Source organism: Phascolarctos cinereus, unplaced genomic scaffold (assembly GCF_003287225.1).
Source record: "Phascolarctos cinereus isolate Bilbo 61053 unplaced genomic scaffold, phaCin_HiC Scaffold_7;HRSCAF=346, whole genome shotgun sequence".
NCBI classification, from domain to species: Eukaryota; Metazoa; Chordata; class Mammalia; order Diprotodontia; family Phascolarctidae; genus Phascolarctos; species Phascolarctos cinereus.
In genome coordinates this window covers 147,230,299-147,254,486 of record NW_027556180.1, presented here as the reverse complement: position 1 = coordinate 147,254,486, position 24,188 = coordinate 147,230,299, and the positions used below count along the sequence as shown (strand labels likewise).

Sequence of the window (24,188 nt, the reverse complement as noted above, 5' to 3'; positions counted from 1 at the left end):
GTCAAGAATTCCTGGATTCAAGGTGAGGATCTATGACACACACTGGCTATAGGATTTCAGGCACATCATTTAAACTCTTGGTGCTCCCAGGCAATTCAGTAAGATTTTAAGTCTTAGATTCTCTGGCTTAATCTTCCTCTTCTACAATCACCTTCCCAACCTGGTGTCCTACTCTCCTGACTGGTGACTATTTTCCAAGACCACTATTTCAGGAAAAGCCCTTGCCATGTTTTACTTAATTTCCTAATAGCCAACTTTCTCTTCCTAGCCAGTTGCTTTGCCCCTTTGAGGTTCTTTCTTCCTTATCATCCTCCTCCCACCCTCATCCTCCACTTTTGGAACCTTAACTGAATTCAAATCAATTTTGCTATTGTTCCTGGAGTGGGTGTGCCAACTTATTCTGCTATGGCCCCACACTCGCTATCCCATCAACTTTCCAGAGTGCCCCTTTCTGGCCATCACTTGCCTTTGGGTGTCGCATCCTCCAGTAGAATACAAGCTCCTTTTGGGTGGGGACTGTCTTTGGGTTTGTTTTGTTTTGCAGTGCCTGGCACGTAGAAAGCACTTAACAAATGCTTTTCCATTCATTTATTCCTTCATTTATAAGTTGTAGAGAGGATGCCAATTTGCTTTGGTAGAGGAAATTCCTCACCAGTAGTCCCCTTCACCTACAACATTAAAAGTCTCATCAAACATCTCCTATGCTCTCCTCCCTTAAAAAGAGAGAGTTGAACTGGAATATTTATAAGATACCTTAGAGCTAGAAAATGACATTTTTGTTGTATGAAATTTCAGGCTATGACAACTCAGGAGGTGTTAAATGGGTCTTCTTGGGTCAGTGAACTTTAATTCATTTTTTAAAAGTAACTTACTAGTAAAATCCCTCCAAACCCACATGTGAAGTAAGCCAGAAGTATCCAAATCTAAATTCTAGCAATTGTTCAACAGAAGTGTGATCTATCATCACGACTGCTGTCATAGTCGTGAAAGATGTTCTGTACTAGAACATAAATAGAGGATGTATTCCTTCTACAAGGTGAGATTCTCCAGATCATTCTGTTTCTATATGACATTATACTGATTGCCCCATGCCCTGCTGGGCCTCCTCAATTAGATATTCCACCCCTCAAATGAGATTAGCCTAGCAATACATGCTAGAAAAACAGAGTCGATGAAGATTCATATGACCCAGATTATGGAATGCAGTTCGATGTCATCACTCAACGAGTTAATTCATTAGTGTGTGTGTGTGTGTGTGTGTGTGTGTGTGTGTGTGTGTTGTGTGTGCGTGTGTATGTATCTCATAAAGGGCCAATGAATTTGGCTAAGAATTTAACTGGAGAGCAAGCTAGAACACATTTGGGAAGTAACACAGGCTTTTAATGATTCCAAAGCTGCTTCATATTCTCCTGATTCTAGATAGCCCCAAATCATGGAACACATGAATATCTTAAGAACCAAAATTGTCGTCTCAGGCAATGGTAAGACTCTAGTGGTTAACCTGCAATGTAAAGCAATGCCTTAGAGGCAAGAAGTGTCATCAGAGTCACTATCAAGAATGTACATGATTGAAAGTGAGGGATAACAGCTGGATAACTCAAGTACACCATTCCACCAAATGATAAAAGACCCAAAGGAAGCCTTCCAGTATGTTGGGTAGATCATTTCTGAAAAATTTTTTAAAAGGACATGAACAAGAATTACCCAAAATGAAAAGGATTCCAAACTGCATACATACATGGATCAGATTGTGAATCTATCAAAATATTAAAATATTCCCTTGATGATGTTATGTCTGCAAAAATCAGGGAATACTTATCTCAGAATATTAAGGTGTCCCACAGAGAAATGGAATGATGAGTAGTGGATGTAAATAGGGGTCAGTCAGCATCCTATCAATGATGAATTATTTGTGAAAAATGATAAGGAATGTAATATATGAATGAATTAATGAATGAAGCATTTACTAAGCACCTATTATATGCAAAGCACTTTTCTAAGGGCTGAAGAGACAAATACAAAAGTAAAACAGTCACCATTCTTAAGGCACTCACAATTCTAATGGGAGACAATAGTTAGTCAATAAACATTTATTAAGCACCTACTATGTATACCAGGCACTGTGCTAAGTGCTAGAATACAAAGAAAGGCAAGAGATAGTCCCTGCTTTCAAAAATCCCATAGTCTACTAGGGGAATCAACATGTAAACAACTAGGTACAAACAAGATGCCTACAGAATAACTGGGAGGTAATTTATTAGTATTGAGCAGGATCAGAAAAGGCTTATTGCAAAAAGTAGAGCTTTTATGTATGTATAACTCAGAAAAGGAAGTGGGTCAGATATATGGCAAGAGTAAGGGATTAACAGGTTGATAGCTCACATGACATAGTAAGAGAATCAGAGGAAAGTCTCTCACACGTTGGAGTGATTCTCTATAATGGACTTCTGGAAAAAACATGGGCAAGAATTCCACAGAATCAGAAAGCGTGGATGGCTTGTATTTTGCAGCTGTAACCACATTAATGAAATCACAGATCCATAGAAAAATCCCTTGGGATATGGCTGTTTAAAAAGTAGCTCCTGGCCATTGTTTTGTCTCATTTTCCCCCCAGGACTATTACTCAATAATTCATTGATACTTCCTTCTTCCTCCTGTTTTTGATATTTGGACATTTCCATCCTCATTAACACCTTCATAAGACTGAAAGAGCAGGGAAGGGAGAAGAGGTGCTCACTGAGGAAGGGGATGCAACTAATAACTAAATTAAGGTACATTGGTTACCTGTGGATTTTATGCATCTATCCTTCTATTCCATCCATCAATATTCTGAAGTAGCAATTCACCAGACTACGTATATATTAGGCATTTAATAAATGCTTTTGAATCTTTGAGTTTGATGAACACTTCTCATATTTTTGGAATTCCTTGGATCTTTTGCATGAGCACTACAAAGATACTTCCAGTTATAAATTTTATTAATTAATATGCAGTGCTTTTTTTTTACTACACAAATTTGTTGGGCAACTATTTTATTATATCGGCATAGTCTATAGGCATTAAGTATTTGAAGCAACCTCAAAGACCGGCTAGGAAAGAAATCACCAGTGTGATATGTGGAGTAAATGAGAACCAGCATAATATAGTGCTTCCACTATATCTCTGAAATGAAAGCCACACAGGACATCTGCATTTGATTTCCAAGCGCTGTCTTAATTTGCTATATGGTCTTGAGCAAGTCACTTAACCCCGACAGATAAGTTTCCTTATCTGAAAAATGATGCGGTTGGACTAGATAAATCTTGAACATTCCTCCCAGCTCTAAAACTCCATCACCTACAATCTATACTAAAATCCCAGCATAAACAATTAACACTGGGCTGCAAAAATCTCAATAGAAGAAAAGGGGATGTTGGAATAGAAGGAAAAAATGATCTGCAGTGGAGGTAATATATTTGAATAATAATTAATGGTGTAGTGGATAGAATGTTGGCCTTGGAGTGAGGAAAACTACCTCTATTTGGCACATATTCATAACAGTATTGACATAGCACTCAAAGGTTTGTTAAGCACTTTACAAATATTATCTCATTATTTTCTCATTTTGTCCCACAGTAACTCTGGGATGTAGGTGCTATTATTGTTTCTACCTTACAGATGAGAAAGCTGATGCAGATGGAAGTTAAGTCATTTGTGTAGGGTCACACAGCTGTAAGATTTGAACTCAGGTCTTCCTGACTCCAGGTTCAGCACTCTAGTCGCTACCCCCATCTAGCTGCTGCATATTGATTATATGACTCTTCAACAAATCATTTAATGCTTCAGTGACCCAGGCAAAAGTCAGTATGACTATAAGAAAGTCTACAAAACAGGCAGCTAGGTGGTGCAGTGAATGGAGGGCCAGGCCTGGAGTCAGGCCTGAGTTCAAATCTGGCCTCACATACTTACTAGCTGTGTGACCCTGGACAAGTCACTTAACCCTGTTTGCCTCAGGTTCCTCATCTGTAAAATGAACTGGAGAAGGAAATGACAAACTACTCCATTATCTTTGCCAAGAAGAGTTGGACACAACTGAACAACAAACAACAAAAAACATAAAACAATGACCGCCACATAGTAGGTGAGTGGCACATAGTAAATGCTTGGTGATTGGCTGATAAATGCTTGTTGATTCGATCACTATAAATTTTCAGAGGAAGTGCTAAACTGGATAAATAAAAGAAATGTTCACATTGGGAATTCTCTACACTAGTGAAATCACAGGTCTAGACCAAAACAATACCACAATAATAAATGGAAAAATTCCCTCCCTCACCTGTCAGAGAATTACAGTACTTTAAGCTAGTTGAAATCTGAAAAGAAGCAAGGAATTCCAACACTAAATTAAATGAGGCAGCCCAGCATATGACAGGGAGAAAGGTTTAAATTACCTGAAAATACCAAACATACCTGAATTCACTGTAACTTTTCAAGGAGATTTGCAATTTAAAGAAATAATTCAATGAAGGAAATGTTACCAGGAAAAGACTAATAGGTGGCAGCATATAAGAAGGATACCATAGGCAAGTCTGTAACAGCTGTATACTTGTAGGGGGAAGTTTGGTGGCACAGTAGACAGCGTGCAGGGCCTGGAGTCAGAAAGACCCATCTTCCCGAGTTCAAGTCTGGCCTCAGACACTTGCCAGCTGGGTGACCCTGGGCAAGTCACCGAACCCTGTTTGCCTCAGTTTCCTCAGCTGTAAAATGAGCTGGAGGAGGAGACGGCAAACCACGCCAGTAACTTTGCCAAGAAAACCCCAAATGAGGTCATGAAGAGTTGGACACAACTGAACAATGAGATGTTTATAGGACTTCATCATGTCTTGGGCTGAGTGTACATGATATCTCATGTTAAAGTTAACAAATACATTTTAAACTCTAGGAATTTTGGCTTAAAAATGTTAAACAATAGGATATTTATAATAATAATAACATTAGCTAAAATGTAGATAACTTTTAAAGTTAAAAATGCTTTACATTTATTATCTCATTCAGAACTTTTATCTCTGGAAAATTTAACTTTCCAACTTCCATACAAAGGCTTGTATTATGTATCAGTTTGGATTTTTTTTTAAGGATTTTTTTTGGAGGGGGTAGTTTAAATAAGTTCAAAAGAAAATTTCTAAAATGGCAGATAATGTAAGGTGGGATAGAAGGTTCTAGAAGAGGAAATGACAAAGAATGGTAGAATTATTTCAGAAAGAAAAGCTTTAAGATAATAGACTAATGTAATATTGTATATATGAACAAATAATTCAGTTTCGCAACACAAAGAAACCAGGAACACTTTCAACAAAACAAGGAACACTAAAAGTATGAAAAGGAAGTGATTTAGCTTCAAGGTACATTTCCTCACTGCAGTATACAGCACACTAATATGGAATTATGACTTGGATTACTGTCATCAGAAGAATGCTACATTCTGGCAAAGATCTGAGACTGTGGTGGGTAAAAACCACATGTCCTACATTGTGGCAAGTGCTAGAAAGTTACTGTCCTGGAGTTACGGGATGGGAACTACACTGGTTATGGGATGCAGAAAGTACTGCACAATTCCAAGTACTTGGTGGAAATTTTGGGTTGCCTTTTTTTTTGAAACGTCTAGAATAAAATGAGAAAGAGGACCCTAACTAGGGTGGCAGCCCTGTGCTTACACTGTGATTTCCCATATCTATGTACAAGTACATTCTTAAATCAAACAAAATAATTTTATAACAAAACATAATGGATGCTTTTCCAGTGATTTTGCTACTTCCATATTGGTATATCTGGAATTTTCCAGGTCTGGATCAATAACTTAGGGAAACTATCAATAGCCTACAGTCCAAAGGCAATAAGCAGCACTAATCCACTGATTTTGTTAATCCTCTGCAACTGAGATTTAATTTTTTTTCACTTCTCCATGTCTCCGATTTAAGTTTTTTATTCATGTCTCTTAAGCAAAACCACAGTTGAATTTCTTTAGACCTCTACTGGGCATATATCCCCAAAGAGATAAAAGAAAGAAAATAAGGTTCTCCATGTACCAAAAATATTTATAGTAGCTGTTTTCGAACTGGAAACTAAGAGAGTGCTTATCAAGTGAGGAATAACTGAACAAACTGTGGTACCTATAAGAAATTATGAAGAGAATAATTCTGGAAAAATAAAAGATGACTTGTATGAGGTGAGGCAGAGTGAAGTGAGCAGAATCTGGAGAACAATGTATACTACAACAATACTGTAAAAATGAAGAATTATGAAAGACCTAATTTCTCTGATCAAGGTAATGATCAACTCTGATTCCAGAGGAACAATAATGAAGAATGATATCCATGCCCTGACAGAGAGGTGATGGACTCAAGATGAATTAGATATACATTTTGGACACAGTGTGGGAATTCATTTTCTTTGATTCTGTATATTTGTTACAAAAGTTTTGTTTTCTTTTTTCTTTTTCTTTTTCAAATGAGAGAGGGTAGGAGGGAAAGAAAATGTTTTTTAATTGAAAAACTTACTAGGCACAATTTAACTACAAAAATTTATCAGATAAAAAATGCTGTCCACCTCCAGAGAAAGAACTGATGTTGTCTGAAACGCATGCTATTTTTCACTTTCTTTCTTTTGTCTTTACATCTTTCTTTCCTCCTTCCTTTTTTCTTCCTTCTTTTCTTTCTTTTCTTCCTTTTCCTTCTTTCCTTCCTCCCTCCCTCCCTCCCTTCCTTCCTTCCTTCCTTCCTTCCTTCCTTCCTCCCTCCCTCCCTCCCTCCCTCCTTCCCTCCTTCCTTCCTTCCTTCCTTCCTTCCCTCCTTCCTTCCTTCCTTCCTTCCTTTCTTCCTTCCTTCCTTCCTTCCTTCCTTCCTTCCTTCCTTCCTTCCTTCCTTCCTTCCTTCCTTCCTTCCTTCCTTCCTTCTTCTCTTTCTTTCTTCAAGTCTTCTCACACAAAATGACTAACATGGAAATGTTTTACTTGATTGCACTTGTATGACCTATATCAGATTGCTTATCATCTCAGGGCGGGAAGGCAGGAGGGAGAGACAGAATTTGGAAATCAAAATTTAAAAAAAACCAACAAATGTTAAAATTTTATCATGTTATTGGGGAAAGAAAGAAAATATTTTAAAAATGTATCAGAGCAATTTTGATATGCTAATGGATAAAACCATGAATGCAATCACAGCAAGCTTTCTGCTCTGTGCAGAGGTTCTCACTTGACTGGCTGATGGCCTGTATAAAGAATCACCTTGAGTTTTCATTGTTATTTCTCTCCATCTTCTCCTCCCCATCTTTTAGTTCCCCTCCAATTCCCCTCTCCTCTTAGCTGAAATTCTTACTATTTTCAACTTTCCAATGTTCAGTGAAGTGATTGATTACATCCAGTGCTATTTGGAGAAAAGACAGTACGTAAAGTTCGTAAATGAATTAAATGTAGCCTTGCTGTTTTGTTGATTTGATGACTATAAATTTGCAGAGGAACTGCTAAACTCTCCAAAATACACTCTTTTTCTTGGGCCATGTCATCAAACCTCTCTAATTTTCATTATGCCATTAAGACGTTTATGTTCCTTCAGAACATTCACTTATGCATTCCATGTATTCTAGGATATGTGGACTAAAAAGAGTACTTACTTTTGTTCAACATAAAGAGGGTCAAAGAACTCGGTTGTGATTTTGTTTGCATATAGGGAGCAGCCCGTCATGGAGCATAGTCCTAAAACATATCAGAATGAAGATACTAACATTAGAGTGAGCAGGCTAATTTTACTACATGCATGGATTGGGTGGAAATTTACTATTAACCTGAAAGAATGAATGTAATTCCAGCCAAACAAGCAATTTTAGCTTTGGCTTTATCTGAGCCTCCAACTTTTGTACACTTCATTCCAAACAGTGCAAATATGGAAGCAAAAAATCCCAAACTGACAGCAGCAATCATCAGTCCTCTGCATGCTTGGATATAACCTGGAATTACAATATGACATTTTTTTACATTACAACAATATATGCTATTTTGGAGAGGTAAATCCTCCCCTTGCAATGTCTCATTTTGAGTCATTCTATTCTGTCTTCTGGAAGAATAACTGCAATAGTTAAAATTCCATCATTTTGGTTTTATGGTGAGAAAGCAGAAACTAGAAATACCCTTTTCAATACCACACCCTGAAACTCTTCCTCAAACTTATTCAATTAAGTGATGTCTCTGGCACATGAAGGTTTTAACTATGGGGTTTACGCCCCATAGAGAACTAATTGTAGTAAAACTTCTTTAATGAAGACTAGTTGGAAGACCATTTGACTCTGACAAGACAAAAATATTATTTGATTACTTCCACACAGGCCCAGTAACTTGAATTAGTCTAAGGTTTTTGTTTACTAGGAGTCCTTAGGGAATCTGTTTTAAATAATAGATAAGATTAGCCTGTAATTAGTTTATCAATAGTTCACATTATCATAGGAGTTAGTGCTTTAAGGGACCAAAAACCTATGTAGTCTAGCCCTGATTCTTTTATAAATGAAGAAACTGACATCTACAAAGATTAGGTGACTTGTCCAAGGCAGTTGACACATGAATGGGTATTTCAAAATGCTTAAGAGTAGCTTGAAAGGTTCTCTTAATAAGCAGTTCACTTACTTCAGCTAAAATCTTGCTTACAGTATTAATTTGTTTTGTAGGACAAAAGCAATACCCATGCAATGTCCAAATTATCATAAAATTCTAATTAGTAGTATGTTAATTAACAAAGTTTTATTGTTCAGTGTTATTGACTCTGCAACAATGAATAGTGTCTTACATGTAGTAGACACTCAAATATTTGTTAAATGAATTAGTGAATGAACACCCATGAATAAAGTCTATCAGTGGAGTAATATATTATATTTATTTTCATTTTAATTATTCCAAGAACCACCAAATCTTGAATTTTCTCTCCTTTCTGATAGAGGCTAGCATGAAATTCAGGAATCAGGAATTTTTCTATTGGGAAAATTATGGACTGAAGAAAGGCTTATTATCAGCCTTAGAATGTTTAAGTATTAAGACCAATTCCACCTACATTTAAGTACTGACAGAGATATAAAGGGGATAGTCATGGAGTTGGAGATCTTACTAAAAACTTCCTATCAGTTAGGGGACACAAGCTATTACAAGAAACTCCAATTACAAAAAAAATTCAGGGCCACCAAAACGCAAATTGTTGTTTAAGTCTTAGTGAGCTTCTCTCTCTAGGGAAGGTGCTTTTATGAACAATGAACCTAATTTCTCCTCCATGCTGATGATATAAGTAAAATCCAGGATCTTAATGCAAACTGCTTTTTGTTTTCTAAGGTGTCCCAAATGAAAATTGACACCTCAAATAAAAACAAGCAGGAATTGCTTATTGTATTATAAAATGTGTTTTCAAAGATATCAGGTATCTATTTTTTATTTATATGAATTTTATTTTAAAATTTAAGAAGCTGCCTTGCTTTCCTATGATTAAAGATTTATTGCCATAACAATACAAAACAAACAAATGAAAAAACAATAACTCTAGCAAAAACAGCATAAAGACACTGACGTTTAGAAAATATAGTTAACATAGGTTAATTTGAATGCTAGTCATTATGGTGTAGTTCTGCTTGTGACACTGCTGCTAAACAATGAATCCTAAAAGGTTTTCCTGGCCAAGTATCCCTTTACTCCTCCCTTTTTTCAGCAGGATGCCTGATTCAAACCCCAAGCAGCAGGCAGGGTGTTGGAGAGCTGGAATCAGGATTCTTAGAAAGGAAGGAAATAAATATGTATTAAGCCCTTATTACATGCCAGGCACTGTGCTATCCACTCGAAAATTATTATCTCAAAACTTACAACTCTGAGAGGTAAGTGTCATTATTATCCCCGTTTTACAGATGAGAAAATAGAGGCAGACAAAGCTTTAAGGGACTTGCCCAGGGCCACATAGCTAGTAAGCATCTGATGTTGCATTTGAACTCAGGTCTTTGTGACCCCACACCCACTTCCCTATGCACTCCATCTATTAAGCCACTTTAGGTTAGGTTCAAAAGTATGTAACAAGTTAGTAATGGGACTAGTTCATTGTCTGGCAGCAAAGAGTCAGCCCATACACTACCATTTTTATCATTAAGGAGAACTATTTTAGTCTATGGTTTTAAACTTCTTTAAACGTCTTTGCCCTGCCTTCAATTGCAGTCACCTTAGAATGACAAAAATGCTAAAAAATAAAACTATCCTAAGGAAATTATTCTTCTTCACTTATATTTCATTATGAATTGGTAGAGTATAGGGAGACTCAGTCTACAGGCGTTCAACTGTAAATTCTGTAGTTTGGAAATCATAATGCATTTCCTATAGAAGCAGTGTTATAAATAGTGATTCAATTCTCAGGTTGGGTCCTCAAAGTCCATAACAGAGCTAATAGGGCTGAGAATGCTATTATTTATACCTAACCACATTTACAACACTTCTATGGGAAAGCATGGACCAAATTTCACTTCAGAGCATCAGAGACACATCTTTCCTTGCAAACTACACTTTTGGTTGTGGCAAGGTGAAGGCAGGGAACTGAAAGGCTGACAGCATCATATCTTCTTACAGTATCAGCTGGAGGGCAGGGAGACAGGTATCTCTGGAGCAGGGGTTCTGAACCAGCAGTCCACAAAGGGGTCCATGAATAGAGTTCAAGGGGTCTATGAACTTGAACGGGAAAAAAATAGCATATACATTTACTTTCACTAACCTCTAACTGAAACTTAGCATTTTCTTCAATTATTTAAAAACATGGTTCTCAGAAGCAGCTCATGACATAAGGACAGATGCTTTCATGGATGGTGGGGACTTCTTGTGCAACATCTGTTCTATGTAAGGGAATGTTTATGTAACTCAGGTATTCATAAATTAAGCACTGCCTGTATTTCTAAATTAAGAGACAGCTAGGTGGCACAATGAATGGAATGCTGAATCTGGAGTCAGGAAGTCCTGAGTTCAAATCCTGCCTTAGACACTTACTGTGTGGCCCTGGGCAATGTACTTAACCTCTGTCTGCCCCAAATGTAAAATGAGATATTGACACCTACCTCCTAGAGTTGTTGTGAGGTCAAATTAGTTAATATTTTTAAGTACTTAGCATAGTGCCTGACACCTAGTAGGTTCTTTCCTTTCTATTGACAGAGCTAATCTTTGCATGATTTAAGCCCAATTATAAGCATGTAATGATTTCCCTTTTGCAATGTGAGTACCTACAGGCTTACATTTAATTCTTCCTGAGGGTAAAACTTATTTTAGATAATACTGTCAAACAAAATAGTAGTAAAAACTGGTCAAGGAGGCCATTATTTCTGACAGGTCTAATTTACTGGCACTGTTCATAGCTAATTAACACATTAAGGTGCTGAAGCATGAACATATTTACTCAGAAGTTCTCTAAAGCAAAATTTATAGTTAAATCTCCTAGGAGAAATGGCAAACATTCACAGTAACAAAAATAGATGGCATATACTAATAGCAACATGGCTGAGATTGATTCCTATCTAAAGGTCAAATGTCACTTTGAGAGTAATAGAGTTTTGCAAGATAGCCAGAAATCATTAGCTTACTTTAACTAGGAAATGGTTTCAATTAGTCAAAGGACCTTGAATGGTATCAGTAGACATTGCAGAACAAAAAAAAAAAAAACCCAACAATTACAACTTAATTTTCCCAAAACTTGAAGTTTCGAGTCTAGTAAGCACAATTCAACTTACCAGTTAAAATACACATTTGATTTTCACTGTCAATCTCTAAAAATTAAAATATCCTCTTTAAGAGAAACCATCAGTACCACACATACTGGATTTTAGACTCATGGGAAAAGAGATTAGACTGGACCTGGGATTTCACTGACCAAGGAAACTCCTAGATGAGACAAATCCTATCAGTCAAGGTCAGAACCTTGTCTACAACTTATGATTTTAGATATTTACCTAGAACACTGACTTAACTTATATTCACATAGCCAGTATGTGTCCAAAGTGAGATTTGAATCCAGGTCTTTCCAGCACCAAGGCAAGCTGTCTATACACTATATAACAGTATAATAGTGCCTTTACAGAAACAAAGTACACACACACACACACACACACACACACACACACACACACACACACACACACACATTTAATGAGAAGCAGCTTAGTGTAATACATAACTGGTCTCAGAACAGAAATCCTGGGAATATGTCCTGTTTCTGGCACATACTGGCTGTGTGACCCTGGAAACTCTAAATGCTCTAGGCAATCCTTTAAGACTATAAATTGCAGAGAGGGTGTTGACCTGCCATGAGAGAGTGAGTTTCTCACCTGGGAATTCCCCAAACCAATGAAATCACAGGTCTGGTGTCCTTCCATATGATTTTTCTTATACTGGCAAATGCTTAACATTCTTACTGGAAAATCCTTATAAAGGAACAGAGCTAAACTGCTAGAATATTTGTATGAAAAAAAAAATGGAACTGATTTAGGCAATTTGGATCCTTATCACTAGATTTGAGGTGACACAAAGCTTTTTCTAAGCCTTAAACTGCTTTATCTGTAAAACAGGTGAGAGTTATACAATCTTGTTAGTCAAAACTCAAAGGTACATCTCCACATACTATATTGCTAACTGAAGTAAATTAGCATCATCATCCTTATCAGTTACCTTAATTATCCCCTTCAACACTGGGAAAACATACATAAGGCACCTTTCCTTATCAGTTACCTTAATTATCCCCTTCAAGACTGGGAAAACATAAATAAGGGACATAAATAATCTGGCTTTATTTCCATTTCCAGAATTAGTCTTACTTTCCTAAAGCCAAATGCTTGTCTGTTACTGATGCAACTTTTTAAAAGAAACATATTGGGGTAGCTGGGGGCAAAGTGGATAGAGCACTGGTTTTGGAGTCAGAAGGACCTGAGTTCAAATCCGGCCTGAGACACATAACACTTACGAGCTGTGTGACTCTGCACATGTCACTTAACCCCAACTGCCTTGCCAAAACAAACAAACAAAAATAAAAGAAACATATTTACACCACCTCAAATGCATTAATTTATCAGATGCTGCTGTATAAATAACATACCCTTCAGCATACCACCCTCTGGACCTAGATGATGAGAAGTTAGAAAAGTGATTGGCTCTGGCCAGAGATATTTCATTCATAAGTGGGGGGAAAAATCTGTTTATACATAGAGAGTAATCTTCAGTTGAAACAGCTAGGTGGTGTAATGAATAGAGAGCTGGGCTCGGAGGCAGAAAGATGCATCTTTCTGAGTTCAAACCTGGCCTCACTTACTGTGTTACCCTGGGCAAGTCACTTAACTCAGTTTCCTCATCTGTAAAATGAATTGGAGAAGGAAATGGCAAAACACTCCAGTATCTTTACTAAGAAAACTCCAAATGGGGTCACGAAGAGTTAGACAGGACTGAACAACCATAACAATCTTCAATTCACCCTCTCCCTCACTTTCCAAAGCTAATCAATGGACAAATCCTGGTGATTTTAAATCTGTAAGATATCTTACATCTGTCCTTTTCTCCACTTATGTGGCCAACACTCCAACTCAGGCTGTTATCATCTCTTGCCTAGATGGCTGTAACAGTCTTCTAATTGGTCTCTCTATTTACAATAAATATCTCCCCTCTCCAATCCATTCTCCACAGTACTAACAAAATGATCTTCCTAAAGCACAGAAAAGACCATGTGCAAAAATCATCAGTGGCTGCCTGTTGACCCTAGGATAAAATACAAATTTCTCAGCTTGGCATTTAAGTTCCTACACAATTTGGCTCCAAGCTGCCTTTCCAACCAAATCTTCTATCATTCTTTATGTTCTGGTTAAGCCAGATCACTAGATAGATGTCCCCCAAACTTGAGATCCTATCTCTTGCTTCCATAGGTTCACACAAACCTGGAATGCACTCCTTCTTCAACTCAATCTTTAAAAATCATTATTTTCCTTCAAGCCTCTGGTACACCTCAGTGAAGCCTTCCTTGATGCTTCCAGTTGGCAGCATTCTCTCCTTTCTCAATTATCTTGTTTTTCTCTGTGTTTATAGATTATCATGCAACCCACCTCTTATGGAATGTAAGCTCTTTGACAACAGGGACTGGTTTTGTTTTGGATATTTTTTTTTGCTTGTTTTGCATCCCTGTACCTGTGAGTATCTAATACATGTGTGTGTGTGTGTGTGTGTGTGTGTGTGTGTGTGTGTGTGTGTGTGTGCGCGCGCGCGCACACACACGAGAGAGAGAGAGAGAGAGAGAGAGAGAGAGAGAGAGAGAGAGAGAGAGAGAGGAGAGAAGAGAGAGAGAGAGAGAGAGAGCGCACACCTGTATTTAATCAGTGTAGAGAGCAAGCTCCCAGTAAACTCTGCAATTTAGAGTTGCCCAGGATGCTAAGAAGGTACGTGACTCGCTCGGAAATACTTCCTCCAAGATGTGTGGGAGCTGGGAATTGAATCCAGGGTGCCACTCCCTACACACACACACACACACACACACACACACACACACACACACACACACACACACAGAGACTGAGAGAGATAGAGAGAGAGACAGAGAGAGAGACAGAGACAGAGAGAGAGAGAGAGAGAGAGAGAGAGAGAGAGAGAGAGAGAGAGAGAGAGAGAGAGAGAGAGAGAGAGAGAGAGAGAGAGAGCGCACACCTGTATTTAATCAGTGTAGAGAGCAAGCTCCCAGTAAACTCTGCAATTTAGAGTTGCCCAGGATGCTAAGAAGGTACGTGACTCGCTCGGAAATACTTCCTCCAAGATGTGTGGGAGCTGGGAATTGAATCCAGGGTGCCACTCCCTACACACACACACACACACACACACACACACACACACACACAGAGACTGAGAGAGATAGAGAGAGAGACAGAGAGAGAGACAGAGACAGAGAGAGAGAGAGAGAGAGAGAGAGAGAGAGAGAGAGAGAGAGAGAGAGAGAGAGAGAGGATTTATTTACTACACCAGGATGTTTCTAGCCTTACACATAAGAGCCACTTTACAAATGTTCCTTGGACTGAAGATTGTTAGCTTCAAGCCTTTATTTCCTCCCTCTCCCCTTCAATTTTTCATTCTTTGGTGACTTCAAAGTAGAAAAAGAAAGTGGTTTAAATATAGATGTCATTGACCCTTCTCTCATTCCACCATTCACCCCTAGCATTTAAACTTTGTTCCTCACCCATCCACCCACCCATTCCATCACTATCCCCCACTGAGAAGGTGAGCATTTCAGCATCTTATCAAAAACTCTCTTGAGGCTGTTATTTCCCTCTCCTATCCCCACCTCTGTAAAAGGAAGTTCATGCAGCTGGCATGCCAACTCACCTCACAATACAATTATAACAGAAGAATGCTCTGAAGACAGTTACTGTAAATCCCATATTCCTGAATGGTAAACCACAGAAACAAGAGCCTATCTGTTCACATCATCTGCCTGGATTTGTGTTTTGGATAACAGTAGTTCTAGGGAGTAAATATGGCCCAGATCATTCATATGTGAAGGTACTACTCAAGTCTTTGTCTCTTTCAAAACAGTGACTATATTTCCTTTTCAGTGTGTCCCCATCAAATATTATATTGAGCAAGAGTTTGCTTTTCAAGGCACACAATTACATACACGAAAACAAATGCAACCTTACAGGCATCAAAATCTTGTCTCTATTATTTACCTAGCTATGTAAATAAAAACTTTAAATAATGCAATGAGAAAAAAAGAAAACACCTTAAAACTAAAAATTGTGTAATTGTTCCTCTTAGGTTGCAGCAGCTAGCAGTCCAACCCTTACGCTTTCCTCTGTATATCAGAATCCCAATTTCTACTTCAAAAGTCTTTTGTTCTCAAGGTTAAACAAAGCTGGTATTATGTGCGACTATCTAACTGTTTCAGACTTTCCGAGTTGCTATAAGCAAGGGGGGGAAAAATCTAGTCTTATTTATAACTGCGTTTGTAAGGAAAACCAAAGAACATCTATTTCAAATAAAAGAAAAACAAACCCACACAGAGGAAAGATCATCCCACCGGGAAAAAGCTAACATACTAACAAAAGTAAGAGCTAGGGAAGGTAAGGGGGTGGAGAAGGGGATAGTGGGAAGCGGGAAGTATTCTTTTTATGCCAAACTTCTTGCTGTAACTGAGGTTTTAGGAGCAGTATAATAATAACTAATCACTCGAATACTTGTTCTTAAAACTTAGAAAAACATTTAAATCCAGCTTTTATCATTTTAAAGAAGCACACCTCTTTGATCTTTCTAATGTGTGATTTTTAAAGATTTGACTGAAGTACAAGAGCAAATGATTTTTGCTTTTAATCAATTTGCTCATTTCAGAAATAAAGCTGTGATTTCAACAGTAGTAAGAACTTTCTTCCTTCAATGCCGTCATAACGTGTTTATGTCCTTGTCAATAAATCCTACGGAGATAGCTGCTTGAGGTACTTAGAAGCTAAATGGCCGTCCAGGGTCACACACTAATTGAGGTGGGATTTGAACATAGGTTTTTCGAAAGCTAAATTCTAACTTTCACCTATTATGCCAAGTTCTCTCCACAAAAAAAGAAAAAGAAAAGAAAAAGAAAAGAAACCAAACTGAGTTTTAAACACAGTGGCTGCTGAATGTGTAGTTACTTACTAACTGTACAATAAGCTGTATATTGGTAGTGCCCCTCTATAATAAAGGTATAAACGAGAGTGCAGCAACAAGAACCACGCAGGTTGCCAAATCCCTTCCCCCTAACACCCTCTTTTCTCCTGTGTACGCGAAGGCCCCGCCGACCACAAGCGCAAGACAGACTGCCGGGCTGTCTCGGCGGCCGCTCAGTGGTGGTAGCAATCCCGAGCGCTCCCTGAGCTAGAAGGGGCGGCCCGAGTTGTGCACCTGCTACTTTCCTTCACCCTAGCTGGCTCATACCTGGTGGCCGCACACCTGGTGGCCAAACCAGAGACACTCTAAGCTCACTCACCCACCTTCTCAATCTCTCTCGAGATCAGAGGTTCTTAACTTTTAAATCATGGACCACGCAGTCGGGAATAGCCTATGGATCCCTTCTTAGAATAATGTTTTTAAATAGTTGAAGGAAATACATTTCGGTTAGAAGTTAATGAAAATAAAGATGTGAGTCTTTTTCCCCATCCAAGTTCACGGATTCCCCAAAATCTAACCACGGACCCCAGGTTAAGAACCCTTGCTTTAGAACAACCCAATTCCTTAGATTCCAAAAAGAGTGAAAAAAACAAAATCAAACTCAAAGCTCTCCTCTGTGCGTCCTTCACCTCCTTCCCTACCCCGATGCAGTTCCCACATTCTTGCTTCCCGAAACGTATCCGGCCAACCGCCCGCTAAAGTACGAGGTACGGGAGGGGGCAGCAACTGGGTCTCCTCCACCAGCTTTGGTGTGGCCCCCTGAGCCCTTGGGCTACTTTTAGCTACGCACACCAACTTTAACGCACGCCCAGCTAAAAAGTCGGACGGCGCTCACCGAGTGTAGTGAAGGAGAGGGAGGAAAAGCATGAGAAAGGGATATGGGGGAGACAGGTCTGGGGGAGAGGTCACAGGGGAAATGAGGATAGATGCAGACCGTCCAGAGCCAGCATGGAGGGGAAGTCCTTGCAGTTAGAGACACCCGTGGAGTCGGTAACACATGTCTTCCACAGGTTGGCCCAATAGGTGGCGGTGGTGATGACCGTGCCATCGATGGTGGACACTTTCCAGTAGTCGGTGGGCAGCGTGGAGGAGACCAGTACCCAACCCGAGAGAGCTAGCAGGAAGGCGATGATCTCCGAGGCGGTACTCGCCATGCCTCTGGCTGCGCAGCGCTTCCCTCATGCACTTCCCTGCCTAGGACCTCTTCCTTCTGTTGCTCCCCACACTTACCCCTCCCCGGACTCCGCCTCCTTCCAGGGTCCCCTCCTCCAGCAGCCCCAGGGCGTGCGCGAGTAGAGAGGGTCCAAGGGTGCCCCGTAGCTTGAGCGCACAGTCCAAAGCTAGCTCCAGAGGGGAAGCTACCGGCTCACTGCAAGGAATCCAGGTATTTTGTTTCACCGCATCCTGCCCCAGCCCTGGCTTTCCCTACACCCCCAACCCAGTCCTGTTTTTCACCACCCGTTGTTCCTGTCCCCTCCCCTCCTTCCCCCTCCTCTTCTTTCCTTCTGCGAAGAGGGGAAACTAAGAAGCTCGGCCCTATAGATTATGGTTTCTAAATGGGGACGGGGAAGAAGTGATGGGGAAAGAAAATGAGAAACTTCATTGCCCTGCTGTACCCCAAACTTTCCTCCCACCACTCCTTGCTGCTGAAGATTCAGAAGGATTGCCCCTCAGCTCTGTCAGGTTTCCTTGGAAGAAACATGAGGGATAGTAAGGGTGTAAAGAGAGGGCTAAGACTGCTGGTTTGTTGGACTCAGAGAGTGATCGCTAAAGCAGTGAGGTTAATTCCCCAGGTTTTCTTGCCTCCTGGTCCAGATCATCACAAGCCTGAATCTTTCTTTCCTCTTGGCTAGAGAAGGACACTGCTGTGCCCTCATGCTCCCTCCTCAGAAATTGGGCCAGGTGCCCACATCAATAAGAACACATTCCTTCATGCACCTCTCAGTAACCCTATTCCCCTCCTCTGGCAGTACACCTATTATAAGTTTGCTGGTCTAGCCTGCCAACCCAACGGAGCCCCTCATTAGAGGGGTGTGGCCTAAAGACAGTAAAACCAACCGAGGCCTGAACGTCCAAAGACTTTAAGTGGCTTCAAGAAATGCCCTTGTTCTGAGGCATTATAGAAGGGGAAGACAGGCAACCAGGAAGTGGCACATCTGATGGAAGGGATTCTCTTTATGCCTTACCCATGGCAAATAGTTTGACTTCCAAAGTACCTTATTAAATATGAAAGGAGAAAGCCTTTTATGGGTTATATACTCTACTAGGATATGAAAGCTTAAAATGATATAGTCTAACAAGACTGTCCTAAACGTATTCCATTATTAAGTTTTAACTTTTCATGTTAATTTTGAGAAGCTGATCCTGTTACACCCAGGGGGGATTGTCAAGAAGGTTCACTGAGTAGACTGCCTTTGGAAGCAGCATGAAGACTCTGTATCTGCTCCTTGTACACTCCCAGTTCCAGTGAAACTGGCCTGCTAACTCTTCCCCACTCACAACAACCCACTTCCTTCCCCTACCTTTGCACAAGGAATATTCTCATTATCAGGAATGCACTCCCTTCCTACCTCCATCCAATAAAATCCTTTCCTGATCCCCTCAGATATTGACACTCTCTAGGTTTTGTAAATATTTTATCTATGCTTTGTTTATATTTACTTGCATGCTGTCTCATATTTGTCTATGTATTGTGGAGCTTTGCATACAATAGTAGACACAAACATTGGTTGAATTGAATTTGTTTATTCAGATTCATGAATAGAGGAGGACAAAACCAGCACACATGCAAAGTCTTTTGATTTAATCAGAATCATAAGCTTAAAAATTCTAGTCATAGCACTGCCTTTCATATAGGAAGATGAGGCTACTTACCTTTTCTAGCAGTGGTGAAGGATTCATGTTTCACCATCCACACTCTCTTCGTTGAACAAAGATATTTTCCTTGTGATTAGATACACACATATTAGAAGCCAGACCACAGTGGAATATCTGAGTTTTACAGGACTGAAATCTTGGAGTCATCTTTAATAGACCTCTTGTTTTCTTCTTCCCCTTGTACATTCTCTTACTGAGTCCTACAGATTCTTTCTTCAAAATAACTCAGCTGTGTCCTTTCCTCTCCCTTCCTTCTGGCAGCTCTGTGCCCCAGGCATTCAGACCTGCATAACTGCAATTAACATCTGTCCAACCTCCTTCAAGTCCATCCTGGAAACAATTGTTAGTTTAATCTTCCTTATAATAATAGAAAACTGGATTTATAAAGTGCTTAAGGCTTGAAAGTGCTTTACAATATATGACCTCCTTTTGTCTCCACAGGAACCCTGGGAAATGAGTGCTATATTATCCTTATTTTACAGATGAGGAAACTGAGTCAGAGAGCATTTAAGTGACTTGACAGAGTTACACGGTCAGACATATAGTATCTAAGGTCAGATTTATATACTGCCTAGCTGCTTTTTCCTTACAGTACTTTGCAAATCATAAAACACTATGTAAGTGCTAGGTATTATTAAATACCATTTTGGTTATGCATTCTGCTGATCAAAACCAAACCAAAACCAAAAAAAACTCCAACAACCTTGAGCAACTCCTGATTTCTTACCACATCAAGTCTAAATTCCTTTGTCTGGATTTCAAGGCCCTCTGTAATCTTATCTTGACCTAACTATCACACCTTATTTCCTGTTACTCTTCACTATATTCTGTTTGTTCTGTCAGGTCCCATTGTCCCAGAACATGCTCATTTCCATGTCTGTGTCATTTATCATATTTCACTTGCCTAAAATACCCTTCACTTTTTCCTATTTTGTCTAAATCCTACCTATCTCTCAACACTAAGCAAAGACCTACCTCTTCTAGGAAGTCTTTCTCAACTACACGGAAAGAATCCTGTCCAAGAGACAATGCTTCTGTGTAATGGATCTGTGACTAAGCTAGGTCACCCTGCACAAGTCACTCAACTCTCTGGGCTTCAGTTTCTCACCTGAAACTGAGGAGACTGAAGTAGATGATTTCTAAGATCCTTTCCAACTCTAACATTTTATTATTACATGCTTCTATTCTGCGGAACTAGATATAAGACGTCTAAAGTGGGGCAGCATTTATATTTTTGCAGTGTTTATGTTGTTTCATCATTTCTCTTAAGTAGTCTAAGAACAAACCAATTTTATGTTGAAGTCCTTGATTATTCAAGGTGACCACAATGATTACAGACAGCTGAGGTCAATATTTGGAAACAAACCTGTATGTACTTGAGTAGAAAGACATATGCTTTATTTTATTATTTTAATTTGTCTCTTCAAAGTCCTTTTAATTCTTTTGGATTTCACGTTTTTCTTCCCCTTGATGATAATACTAGGTCAGAAACCAGTTTTCTAAATTAAATCTGGCCATCAAATTGTTTCCCAATTGGTATGCAATGGAATGGATCTGTTAGGACTTTTTTTTCATTCTTTTTTGTCAATTTTTCACCAGGAGAACAAAGGGTAGTAATGCCTACTGGTGAAGGGAAGAGAGAAGATAGCATAAGTATAGACTTTTAAAGTGAGAACAAGCTTTAGAGATCATCTCATTGAATCTCCTCCCTACCCAATGAAGGAATCCTTTCTACAACATCCTGAACAGTCATTTAACTTTTGTTTTAAAATTTCCTGTAGCACAGAACTCATCACTTGAAAAAGCAACCATTACATTGCTGGATGCTCTAATTGTTATAATTGCTATCCTTATATTTAATCAACATCAGCCTCTCTGTAATGTCTATCTATCACTTCTATTTCTACTCTATGGAGCAATGTGGAATAGCTCAATTTAACAAATATTTACTAAGATCTACTGTGTGGATACTAGCATGCTATCATCTGGAGAGGTTAAAAACGTTGGAGAAGACAAGGTCTTTGTTCTCATGAAGCTTACAGTCTAGTATTAGGGGAATATGATATAGTTGCTCAGTCCTTTTCTACTCTGTGACACCATTTTGGGTTTTCTTGGTAAAAATACTGGTTTGCCATTTCCTTCTCCAGCTCAGTTTACAGATGAGCAAGCATGGTTAAGTGACTTGCCCAAGGTCACACAGCTAGTAAGTGTCTGAGGCTGGATTTGAACTGAGGTCCCTTCTGACTTCAGGCCCAAAGGTCTATCCACTACAGCACCTAGAGGATATGACACAGATAACTATACAAAATAACACGTGATGAGTTTATTAAAGAGGAACATAAAATGGTATATTAGGTCAAGCAGATCATCTAAGTGAGATGATATTTGATTTGGGCTTTAAAATATAAATAGAATAATAAAGAGTGAAATGATTAATAAAGAGGGGAGAGCATCTCAGGATCAGGGATTAGTGTGAACAAAGAAGAGAGACAGAAAAAAGCACAAGATACGTTCAGAGGAAAATTTAGTTTGGTGGACTACAAAGCATTTGGTGGTAATAGTTGAAGAAAAGAGGCTGCACAGATTGTGGAAGGCTGAATAGCAGGCAAAGGAGTTTAAGCTTTCCTTGATAACCAAGAAAGAACAACTAAAGAATTTTGAGCAGAGGAATTCCTGTTTCAGAAAGGCAACTGAAACATGTAGCTTAAGGATTTTATGCATTAATATATATATTATTATATGTTGGAGAAGATATGGGAAAATTGGGACGCTAATGTATTGTTGGTATTTGTGAACTGATGCAACTATTCTGGAGAGCAATTTGGAACTATGTCCAAAGGACAATCAAACTGTGCATACCCTTTGATGCAGCAATACCACTTCTAGGGCTGTATCCCAAAGAGATCATGAAAATGGGAAAAGGACCCACATGTACCAAAATATTTATAGCAGCTCTTTTTGTGATGGCAAAGAATTGGAAATTGAGGGGATGCCCATCAATTGGGGAATGGCTGAGCAAGTCGTGGTATATGAATGTAATGGAATACTATTGTGCTATAAGAAATGATGAACAATCAGATTTCAGAAAAAAAAAACCTGGAAAGAATTACATGAGTTGAGTGAAGTGAGCAGAACCAGGACAACAGTGAACACAGTAACAGTAACATTGTATGATGATCAACTATGATAGACTTAGCTCTTCTCAGCAATACAATGATCCAAGACAATTTCAAAAGACTAATGATGGAAAATGCCATCCACATCCAGAGAAAGAACTGATGAAGTCTGAATGCAGATCGCAACATACTATTTCCACTTTCTTTGGGGGTTTTTTTTTGTGTTTTTTTCCCCCTTTTGTTCTATTTCTTCTTTCACAACATGACTAATGTGGAAATGTTTTACATGATTACACATGTATAACCTATATCAGATTGCTTGCTGTCTTGGGGAGGAGAGAAGGAGAAAATCTTATAAGAGAGGGAGGGAACTCAAATTTTATAAAAATGAATGTTGATATGCCCAAAGGGCTATAAAAATGTGCATACCTTTGACCAAGCAATAGCACTTCTAAGGCTGTATCCCAAAGAGATCATACAAATGGGAAAAGGACTCATATGTACCAAAATATTTATAGCAGCTCTTTTTTGAGAGGATGCCCATCAATTGGAGAATGGCTGAACAAGTCATGGTATATGAATGTAATGGAATACTATTGTGCTATAAGAAATGATGAACAGGCTGACTTCAGAAAAACCTGGAAAGACTTGTATGGTCTGATGCTGAGTGAAGTGAGCAGAACCAGGAGAATGTTGTACACAGTAACAGCCACATTATGCAATGACTAATATTGATAGACTTAACCCTTCTTAGCAATACAAGGATCTCCATCTCCAAAGGCCTCATGATGGAAAATGCTTTCCACATCCAAAGAAAGAACTGTGGAGTTTGAATGCAGATCGAAGCATACTATTTGCTAATTTTTTCTTCTGTTGTGTTTTGTTTCCTCTTTCTGGTGGTTCCTTCTATTAGTTCTAATTCTTAGTTACAACATCACTAATGTGAAAATATGTTTAATAGGAATATATATGCATAGCCTCTCTCAGATTGCATGCCGTCTTGGAGAGGGGGGGGGGAATTTAAAACTCAAAAGCTTATAGAAGTGATTGTTGATAATTCAAAATTAATTTAAAAAAGAAAAAAAATTTAAAAATGAACGTTGAAAATTATTTCACATGTAATTTGAAAAAAATAAAATATTATTTTAAAAATATACGTTATCAGATGGGATGATTATATATAGTACATTATAATTGTAAGTATTGGTTATCATCCTCAAGAGTTTTAATTCTTTTTTTTTCCATTAAAAAATTCTTTCAGAGAAATAGAAACCCTTCTTCACTACACTGCCGTTTCTTTGGTCTGGAGAAAGAATATTGGTTAAGAATGTGTCTCTATTTGGGTTGGGGGGAACAAAAGGATGAATAGGACCTGTTATGGAATATTAGAACTAGAGGTCCTATCCAGATGCCTACATAGGCCATTCAGGTCTCTCATATCCTTAAAAAAAAAGCCTTTACTTGATACTGTCATCTCTGGAGTATTCCCATGTATCTCTACTCTCTTT

General features: G+C 38.8%; 1 protein-coding gene across 3 annotated transcripts in view; it reads right to left on the bottom strand.

The window, feature by feature from the left end:
• Positions 1-24,188, bottom strand: part of CLDN10 (claudin 10) — a 126,560-nt gene that overhangs the window by 20,059 nt on the left and 82,313 nt on the right. Inside the window, exons 2-4 of one of the 3 annotated variants that reach the window (XM_078147258.1) lie at positions 17,622-17,849; positions 7,819-7,980; positions 7,648-7,729 (exon numbers count right to left, since the gene is read on the bottom strand). In XM_078147258.1, the coding sequence (XP_078003384.1) occupies positions 7,648-7,729; positions 7,819-7,980; positions 17,622-17,849 (472 nt within the window). Of the gene's footprint in view, positions 1-7,647; positions 7,730-7,818; positions 7,981-17,621; positions 17,920-24,188 lie in introns of those variants that run through there. The other 2 variants (XM_020965810.2, XM_020965811.2) reach the window with 2 other exon arrangements.